We start from the raw sequence: 10,616 nt of genomic DNA on the forward strand, positions 1-10,616 counted from the left end.
TACGGCCCAAGAGGTAAAATTCCTTGACCCAAGGCAGCTGGTGAGTTAGAGACAGAACTTGCTGTCCACGTCACTCTTTACCAAGTCACGCTTCCGCTGTGTCTTTGATGGGGACGTCTGAAGACTTTCAAAGAACGTCCCTCGCATTCTGCTCATCAGGAACGCTTTTGTTTTACTGTATTAGCAAGTGCTTTTTTTGGTGGAGTACGTGCATTTGGGGAGCAGTTTTTTGTGTGCGTTTGAAACAAAATGGGAGAGTCAGCATCAATAGATATTTAATGCAGAAACCACGCATCAAGAGAGTTTTCCTAGTAGGTACTACTCAAGTATCTCTTTTGTCTTAAAACTGTTAGAATTAAAGGTGAAAATTTCCTTCATTGGGCAGTTCCCACTTTTTTTTTTTTAATGTATTTATTTTTGGCTGCGTTGGGTCTTCATTGCTATGTGCGGGCTTTCTCTAGTTGTGGCGAGGGGGGGCTACTCTTCGTTGCGGTGCGCGGGCTTCTCATTGCGGTGGCTTCTCTTATTGCAGAGCATGGGCTCTAGGCGCACAGGCTTCAGTAGTTGTGGCACGCAGGCTCAGTAGTTGTGGCACGCGGGCTCTAGAGCGCAGGGTCAGTAGTTGTGGCGCACGGGCTTAGCTGCTCTGCGGCATGTGGGATCTTCCCAGACCAGGGCTCGAACCCATGTCCCCTGCACTGGCAGGCGGATTCTTAACCACTGCGCCACCAGGGAAGCCTCAGTTCCCACTTCTTATTTCTATTCTTTTTTTTGTTCTCCTAAATATCCCTGCCCACTTAAAAGGATAATTTACACTTCTAATACTTTGTAGTTTATAAAGTACATTCATACGTTATCTTCTTGCTTTTCACCCTTATCTTGCGAGTCAGGCTGGCATGATTATACCCATTTAATATGTGAGGAAACTCAAGACCAGATTAAGTTCACATATGTAGCGAATGTGCCACCAGCTGTCACACGAGTCTCCCTTAGTTCCCGTCCCACTAGACACAGGGCCAACTGGTCTATTTACTGCTGGGTTTGGGGGAGGGGTTGTTTTTGTTTCTTGGGAGATGAGGTTTCCGCTCACAAAGTTAGAACTTATCAGCCAGTCATAAAAACACAAACTAAAAAATAAATACTACTTTACAGGATGTTAGGAGAGAAAATGTTCCATGCCACACAGAATAATACTGTGTCCAATCTCGTTTAGCACTTAAACCAGAACATATTTTTAAATGATGGTATCATCACTCTCATGACATTAAAACTGACCAGGTCTGGAGTAATGCATCTGCACAAGTCCAGATGTTATTTTTCTAATGGGTCACTTCCCGTCATTGTATCCACAAACTGGTTACTGAAAAGTAATGGCTGAAATGAATTCCTACTCTTACCACATCCACTTAAATTTCTCAAGACCTCTTAACTGGAATTCACACACTCTGGAGCAAAGGGGATAAAAACTAGGGGAGGTATGGGTGGGGCTTCTGTAAGCCTCCAGGCTCATTAGAAATTATGACTCATCAGATTCTCATTCCTCTCAGGTCACCTTCCTAGTGACACAGAACCTGGTTACAGAGAGCAGGACAGTTTCCCCTTAACCACCCAGGATGGTCGTGGAATGGGAATCCTAATCACACAAGGCATAATCACGGTAAAAGGAATAACTTACAGAAGACAAGACTGGAGGATGGGCAAGCGAGTTGCCCTAAAACTGTCAAGGCTTTTCCTTGTTACAGTGATGAGATGTATTTTTTGTTGCTTCAAAAGATAGATAGAATATGGACGAATTGATAGAAATTTCAAGGAGGCAAATTTTAGTACCTAAGGAAGAAACTTCTAAAGATGGAGGTTGTGGGGTGAATGGTTAGGACTATAGGCTTTGGAATTACAGACCTGGCAGATGAGAAATCCCAGTTTGCCACATACTACTGTGTGACCATGGGCAAGGGACTTAACTGCTCCAGCTTGAGTTTTCTTTCTCACAAAGTTATACAGGTACATATGTAAGTTCATGAAAGGCAGTGACCTTGTTCTTTATGTTTACTCCTGTGTTCCCAGCCCTCAAGGCCCAGCGTCTAGCACCTATTAGTTGCTCAATGAATATTAATGAAATGATTGAATTTCTTGGATCCTTAATGAGACAGATGCTGGGATAAGCATTTTCACTCCTTTCAAACACATTTGTGGAACATCTACTGGCTGCCAGGAGCTGGGCTCCTCACGGTAGTCTTTACTACCATTATTGTTACTGCTATTATTATTATAGTTGTTGTTTTGTGGTGGTGGTTATTAAATAAGTCACTATAGGTAGTGGTGGGTATCCCTATTTTTGGAAATGCCTAAGCTCACGCTGATAACAAGGTGGTAATGTTGACAAGGAAATTCACACACCTCTGTAAGGTATGGAGTCATAACCAAATCTGAAATCGTAATTCTGGTTTTCCATAACTCTCGAGCTAGCTAGTTAGCACTTCCTTAGCACTTTTGTTCTTTTCCCACAGACACACTGTGGCAGGGAAACTTTGCTCCACAAGCTTCCTCTCTGTAAACCCTGTCTGTAATTTCAGTGCTGTTTTAAACTCCTTTTGGCTGAAAGAGAAGAGAAGGTCCACTTGGATATATTTCAACCCAGGATTCTTTTAGTTCAAGTCAGCTCTCCTTGGCACTTACACATTCCCCTTCCTTTTTTTTTCTTTTTCTTTAATTGAAGTATAGTTGATTTACAAATGTTGTGTTAGTTTCAGGTGTATAACAAAGTGATTCAGTTTTATATAATATATATATATATATTATATATAATCTCATACTTTTTCAGATTCTTTTCCCTTATAGGTTATTACAAAATATTGAGCATAGCTCCTACATCCTGCTTCTTTTTAAAAAATATTTAGGAACTGTTGGTTTTGAGTCCTACCAGACATGGCATCATTTCATTGCTGATATGAAAATGTGTGTGTATGTTTAAGAGGAAGATAATGAGCTTTACACTGCTTATGATCATTTCAAGGCCATATGCACGCCAAGACTAAACTCTTTTAATCTTCTGTCGTATTATCTTTGGCTTTTTTTTAAAGTTTGTTTTTGCTGCACCACGTGGCTTGCGGAATCTTAGTCCCCTGACCAGGGATCGAACCCAGGGCCCCGGCAGTGATAGCACCGAGCCCAGTCCTGGACTGCCAGGGAATTCCCCTATCGTTGGCAATTTTTTTTTTTTTTTTTTTTTTTGCGGTACGCAGGCCTCTCACTGTTGCGGCCTCTTATGTTGCGGAGCACAGGCTCCGGACGCGCAGCCTCAGCGGCCATGGCTCACGGGCCCAGCCGCTCCGCGGCATGTGGGATCTTCCCGGACCGGGGCACGAACCCGTGCCCCTTGCATCGGCAGGCAGACGCTCAACCACTGCGCCACCAGGGAAGCCCCTATCTTTGGCTTTTCAAATGTCTGGTACCACTGTCTGTGCTAGAGCTGTGCTTGCTGCTATGTAATTAGGAATGGACCACACTAATCGCATTGGTGATAATGGCAAACTCTGGTCCCAGCATGGACCTCTGATTTCCCAAAGCCAAATATCTGGGAATTAGGAAATTGCTGGTTGGCTGGTTGGTTGAAACATTTGGCTTTTATCCCAGCTCTTTGGAGGAGGCACAACCTGGTGAAGAAAGAGAAGAGCTGGCAGGAGAGGATGTCCCATCTGAAGGTCACTCCCAACCTGTGAAGCTCTGTGAAGCTTTGGGCTGCTCCACACCTTGGCCCTCCTGTCCATCCTGCAGCCAAGTCCCCTTGCCTTGGATGGGGCACTCCCATGCCTTTTGGCTGTAGGGACTCTTACTTCAAGATATCTTAGACAGTTTCTGGCTACGAGCCACCCAACTCATTACTTTTGCAGGTAAACTAAGGAACTTCAGAATCCACTTTAGAAACTCAGCCCAAAGTCCACATTCAGAATTTTCTCTCCTTGAAAGCATTCTACAAGTTTCAATTCTCACATCCTTTCTTGGAAGATGATCTTTGAAGCCACATTTACAGGCTTAAGATTTATTGGCCAAGGGGCTGCCTGAGGAATAGCCTCAGGTTAACGATGGCTTGGCCAGTCAAACTCTCCCATCCAGATGGCAGTATCTTGGCTGAGCAACTTAGCATGAAGCCCCTCTTCTTTCCCCTCCTTTGCCAGCTCTTATCCCAACAATTCATCTTCTGGCTACCAGGTTACTGCTTGTCTCTAGCTCTTGACCTCTTTTTTTTTTTTTCTCACTGAGTTCTTGCATTTGTAATTTATCCATCTTCCTGCTTGGTTCTCTGGTTCCCACACCAATTTCTGTGGGGTACCTTTTGTCTTAGAATCTGCCTCAGGGTCTATATCTAATTCTGTCCACCTTAGATGTATACGCTCAGTCATCTTCTGGTGTCCCATTGCAGGGGCGGCTTTAAGGGTGCCGTCACATAAGACCCATGCTCAGAAGGGCCTTGTATTTGGTTTAATGCTCTGCTGTTGACTTCTTGAAATTCTAATTATTTTACCTTTGAAACTGTGTTTTGGAAGTGAAGCCTGATTGGATAATGGAGCATGAAGTTGAGCAGAAGACAGAGGTACAACTATTCTTTGCAGGCCCATGTAGTATATAGCATTCACGATGCCCCATGAGCTCAGAATTCCAGTGGACCCACAATGCAGGGGAGTTCAGCAACAAACAAGAGGCTTAGGTCAATAACTAAGTAAGCACACACGCTGACAGCCGAAGAGGCCAGGCTTTCCATTCAACCCAGAAATTGCTTCAAATGCAGAAAGAGAGCAATGGTGTTCTAAGAAACAAAAATAACCTAAAACCCCATCACATCCTTTCTTGCTTAAGTGCCCTGTACTAGCCAACCACTTATGCTGAAAAGGATGACAGAGGAGGAAAGACTAGGGCAGGAGTATGGAATAGCTCCTTTTCCTTTCCTTATTCATCAGAAAGCCAAGACTGGTAGAAAGGGCACCTATAAAGTATGCATATAAAAAGTGAAATAAAAGAGTTGAGTTCATTTTGTCAGCATTTCCATGGTTTCAGTAAGAATAAACTACAGGGCTTCCCTGGTGGCGCAGTGGCTGAGAGTCTGCCTGCCGATGCAGGGGACGCGGGTTCGTGCCCCGGTCCGGGAAGATCCCACATGCCGCGGAGCAGCTGGGCCCATGAGCCATGGCCGCTGAGCCTGCGCGTCCGGAGCCTGTGCTCCACAACACAAGAGGCCACAACAGTGAGAGGCCCGCGTACCACAAAAAAAAAAAAAAAAAAAAAGAATAAACTACATATGCATGTACAAGCTACGAAACGTGAATTGTGTAACTGACATGATTTCATATACCAGTTAAGCATTTTTATATTTCCACTTAAAACTGGCATTGCACACTATAAAGATGAATAGTAAATTCATGCCAATAATTTAAAATTGTAATTTTCTTGAAATGACATTAAATAGCAGATAAAAACACCATTCCAGTCGAGAGAGAAACCATGAAAGAAAGGGGAAAAACTTTATCTTTTAAAACTTTTAATGACAACTTTTTCCTGCTTTTTTGAACAAGGAGCCCCACATTTTCATTTTGCACTGGGCCTCACAAATTATGTAGCTGGCCCGGTCCCATGGCTTCAAAACACGTCCACAAGCACTGATAAAGCTGGCTCCCATCCAGGCCTTTTTCTTGCGTGACTTCTTTAGGCCTTGTCACTCCCCTGTCCTGGGACTTTCAGTTGGCATCAATGGATATTATCTGCCCCTCTGGTAAAAAGCAAAACAAAACAAAAAAAAACCCCGCCCAAACACAGCTCTAAATGGATGAGAAAATGGAGGTAAAATGATGTGGTAGGTACTAATACAAAGTCACGAGGTATGCCAGGAATAGGGACATAAGCTGACTCTCGTCTAGCCTTCAGATCCAATGCCATGGCCTGTCAGCACCCATCTCCACTGTGGGCATTTGAGTCCTGAACATCATTTGAAAATACCAACAGAGTCATGCATTGCAACATTTTGATCAAACCCAGCTGGGGCCACTACAGCCCCACAGGAACAGCTGTAAAGCAAAAGGTTCTGTCCTTCAAGAGGTTTTGCACAGAACATTCCAAGGCCCCAGGGGAGTCCTGTGTCTTGCTCAAGGTCAGTGGGAGTTGATCGACAGGCCAGTACATGCTTCTTTTGCAGCCTTGCTAAGAATCACATGTCTACATCTTCCCAGGCAGAATATCTTTTCTAATCATTTTATCAAAGTCATTAGAAATTCTGAAGGAAGAAGATGCTTCTCATTTCCTGCCTTGAATTTCTTAGAGAATAAGACATGCAAAATCAAATCTGGGGGTCTTGCACCCCTGGCCAGATCCCTACTAATCAGAAGGAACTCCGAGGCAGAACAGACCACAGCCACAGGCACTTTGCACGTTGCCTGCACACCCTTCAAGTGGTCACCTCAAGTCATCCAAATGGATTTTTAGGTTAACATCTCTTAACAGATTCTAACCGCCCCCTTGCTGTTCTCTTCGAGTCTTCCATTAAGAGTGCAAGGGTCCACTGAACCTAGGTTTCCTCCCGAAGCCTCATAATAGTCTTTTGTTAGGTGCTGAGATGCCCTTAGCAACACAGCCTAATCCTCCAGGTGTTTCTGGGCTAGTTCATGTTGCTTCTAAACCCCAAACCTCTCCCTCTATGCACAGCTGTGTGGAAGGACAGGTCCTTGAGAGAACCAACATCTTCAGACTGCTCTCTCCTGAAGCCCACTGGGTTGCTCAGCCAGCACTGCAGCCCCAGTGGAAGGGCCAGTTGCCTTTTTGCTGGAACAAACTTGCAGTTGCTGTCTCCTCCCTTTAATCAGGCACGGGGGTGGGGTGGGGGGGGTAGATTATCTTATGGGCCACGCTGCACTGTTCTGGTTCTAACAGCAATAACAGCGATCATCTTTCTTTCTCTTTCCATCAAATGCTCATTGTAAACACACATTTACAAATTTTGGGTTGCCATTTAAAATAATCTTCACAAAAATATTTTAGTGAAACGTAAAAATGCTCTGACACAATGATGGCAAGTGGGAATAAAAACAGGATATGGGAGGTCCTTAGCTTTGTAAATAGTTTATGTTTAGGTATAGAAAAAAATACAGAAGGAAATATATCACAATGGATTTCTTTAGGTTGGTGGGATTAAAGGTAATTTTGTATTTTCTAAACGAAAATACATTTTATAGGTAAGCATTACTTTTGTAATCCACAAGTTATTAATATTAATAAGTGGTGAGCACCGGAGAAGGCAGCAGAGGGGGAAATCTGCCATTGCTACTTTCCATTCTCTCGCCACTAAAGTTTTCCAAAGTGTGTGGAGGGGTGGGTATGGAAGTGGAGGAACCGTCCAGATCTTAGCCCTGCCCTGAGTGGGCTGGCCTGACCAAGGGCACAGCTTAGGTTTCACCTTGGAAATGTAACCAATTCTGGGGTAGAAAGTAGGCAGTGCTAGCCATCGGCAGGCAGCCAAAGCATGGGGTGAGGGGCAACTCTAGAATGCCCATGGAAAACACTGAATATAAGACTCTATTACCACTCTGAAATCACTGCATTAGTGATCCAGAGCGCCCCCTCCTTCCCCCATGGCCACTCTGCCCTTTATATTCATCAGGCAGTAATGAATATGCCAGAGACTTACGGGAAATAAAGGGAGTCATGGTGTACCTTGCGATGGATTGAAATAGTCCATCTATGCTGTATTCCTACTACTTTATCTGCTGCCGTTATTACTAGTACTGCTATCAGCACCACCATTTCCACAATTGCTACTACTACTATTATCATTAATCCTTTAAGTTTGTAAACTACTTAACAATCTACAAAGTGCCTGGGCTTTGCCTGACTAGAGATGACACTGGACGTGGCGTTATGGGAAGGCAGAGGTAGGCTGGCGCCAGAGATCTCAAAGGGAACTGAGCTGACTGGCACTTAGGAACAGAGCAGAATTGTCCATACATTTGTTTTCATCCCCAGCTGTCTGGGCCCCAGACAAATCCACCGTCCCCAACCACACCCATTCTCCCAACTTGACTCTGCTACAACTGTCCAGAGCTAGTTTAGGCAACTTCAAGGATTAAGGATTAGGAGCGATGGCCTTTATCTGGCCAGAGGAGCTGCATCATGCCCAGATCCCACCAAATGGGGTGGGAGAAGAGGAGAGAGAGTGTTTTTCAAATATAAGGCCATTGCCTCTGCCAACATCTTCCACTTTCTCACATGAAGCCCCTGGAGTGACCCCGACTCCTCCAGTTTTAGAGACTTTAAAATTTTCTGTGCCAAAGTTAATTTTTAAAACGCCCGACTTTGACCTTAACCCCCAAAGTGTACTCGGGAATGTATACCTCACCTTCTTATCCCAATAAAAGGGCTCCGTTTTCCTCAAGCCTAGCAGCTAGCTGGTGTGAGAACCAGCGCTACACGAAGTGAGGCAGGGAGAAGAGCTAGAATGCAGCACAGCTCAAGCCCAACCTTGGACTAGCTTTCCGTTGAGATCGCTCTCTTCACCTGGCAACCCGGGCCCCAGCAGAGCTCAGAGAGAAGAAAGTGCATTTTGGAATCCATTTTGCTTGAGATGCTGAAGGCATCGTAGCAAACTGCCCTTTGCTACTGGGGCCAAAGAAACTTGGGGAAGGACTTGACCCAGAGGGATGCGGTCAGCTGCGGGGAAGGTGAGGGCGAGCTCTGGTGCTAACGATCCCTGAGGCAAGCAGCCACTGGGCATGCCGTGGGTGCGGGTGGCCCACCCTGGGTGCTGCTGCCCGCATTTGGACCCAGGGCCACTGGCGAGCAGTAGTAGCAGTAGCAGTCGCCGCCAGGCCGGCTGGGTCCCCATCTCTCTGTCCAGTTATTTATAGGCGAGATTTACGAGGATGCGGGGGAGGAATGCGAGATGACAACGAGTTTTGGAAGGTATAATCCTAAAAGTCACACTTTTCCCAAAGCGCCCCCCTTTCAGGTTCTCCTTCCCAGAGCGGCACGGTCCCAGCGGGGGCGTGTGCGTCGCGGCGCGCCGCGGCGGTCGGCTGTGACCCGGAGGCCCGGGGCTGGGGAACGGGGACCGGCGCCTGGCGGGAGATCGGGAGGGCAGGGAGAGGAGGGGTCGGGGGCGCGGCGCGGCTCACCTGCCAGGCTGTTGTAGCAGTCGATCTCGATGGCTTCCACCGTCTTGCTCTGCTCCTCCGAGAGGCTCCCGGGGTTGGGGGCCCCGGCCGGGGAGGCCGCGCGCGAGTCCCGCTCCCGTTCCCCGGAGGCCGGCAGCAGCCCCTTCAGCTCCAGCAACGCCCTGTGGTATTTGCCGATGGCTTCGCGGAATTTCTTATCCTTGTAGCACTGCGCCCCTTGGCTCTTGAACTCGTGCGCTCGCCGGATGAACTCGGCTGGCTCCGCAGCCGCGCCACCCTGGCCCCGCGCCGGGGTCCCTCCGCCGCCGCCCGGGACGCACAGTGGCGGCTGCGGCCGTTGAGCCTCGCCGGCTGCCGGCGGGCTCGGGTTCCCCTTGGCCGCCGAGCCCTTCCTCTCCATTCGGCCGCCACCCGACGCCCAGCGCGCGCCGCGATCCGCCCGCCGCCGCCGCCGCCGCCGCGCCCTCCCGGGTTTAAAAGCGCCGGGCGCCTGCCCCACGCCTGGCAAGCTTGGCCGCGGCCGTGACACCCCGCGGCGGTCTGTCGTCCCGCACTCCCATTCTCGCCAGCTGCGGGAGGCTGCTCTCTCCTCCTCCTCCTCGGATTGCCTTCCCCTCCTTCCCTCCTCCCTCCCTCCCTCCCTCCCCTCCTCCCGCGCCGCCCGCCCTCCTCCTCGCCCTCCTCCCCTCCCTCAACCTGCGGGCGGTGGCGACCTGGCCCTCGCGCGCTCCGGGGCTAGCGGTGAGGGGGACCGAGGGCCTGCTGGGGTTGGCGGTGATTGTCGCTGACCCGGAAGAAGCTTGGCTCGCCTGAAGGAGGGGAGGATTAATGACAAAGACTGGCCCTTTCTTTCCCATTCAATCCAGCCCTCGGAGACGCGCCTAGTCTGAAAGAGGCACACGGGGGAGGGGGTCTGTGTGTGTGTGTGTGTGCGCGCGCGCGCGTGTTCTTTGCAGTGAGGCGTTAATATTTTTAAGGTGGCAGGGCCTCTTTTTTTTGTGGATGCAGGTTGTCGCTGAGGTGTGTCTCCGTGTGTGGCTGCCCAGACGCCCAGAACACAGTGGGCACTTCAGCGTGTAGGGCGCTGGATTCCAGGAGCCGCCGTGTGTCGAAGCCTGGGTGTGCAGGCAGTTGTGCAGAATGAATCAGACATCAGAGATGGAAAACACCTGTTACTGTCGGTCATCAAGGCTGGGCGTGCATTCGAATTTCCATTTACAGGACAGTTCTGCCCTGCTTCGGGAGGTTCCATCCCTTCGTTCATTCATTCTTTCAGTCTGCCCTGAGCGGCGGCTGTCTACTGGGGATTTGCTGAGGTCAGGGGGCAGACAAAGATAGTCAAGGAAGGGATGCCCTGCTCACCATTAACTAACTCCCAGTCTACTGGGGGAGATACACCACCCACCGGCAGAGTCACTCTGCCAGGCAGAGATTGGTAAGTGTCATCAGGGGGGAACAGAAAGT

General features: G+C 48.4%; 1 protein-coding gene across 2 annotated transcripts in view; it reads right to left on the bottom strand.

The window, feature by feature from the left end:
- Positions 1 to 9,769, bottom strand: part of TTC9 (tetratricopeptide repeat domain 9) — a 43,423-nt gene extending 33,654 nt beyond the window's left edge. The window contains exon 1 of one of the 2 annotated variants that reach the window (XM_067731860.1): positions 9,153 to 9,704. In XM_067731860.1, the coding sequence (XP_067587961.1) occupies positions 9,153 to 9,552 (400 nt within the window). In that variant the 5' untranslated portion in view covers positions 9,553 to 9,704. Of the gene's footprint in view, positions 1 to 9,152 lie in introns of both variants that reach the window. The other variant, XM_067731869.1, reaches the window with a different exon arrangement.
- Positions 9,770 to 10,616: the final 847 nt, after the last annotated feature.

Source organism: Pseudorca crassidens, chromosome 1 (assembly GCF_039906515.1).
Source record: "Pseudorca crassidens isolate mPseCra1 chromosome 1, mPseCra1.hap1, whole genome shotgun sequence".
NCBI lineage: Eukaryota > Metazoa > Chordata > Mammalia > Artiodactyla > Delphinidae > Pseudorca > Pseudorca crassidens.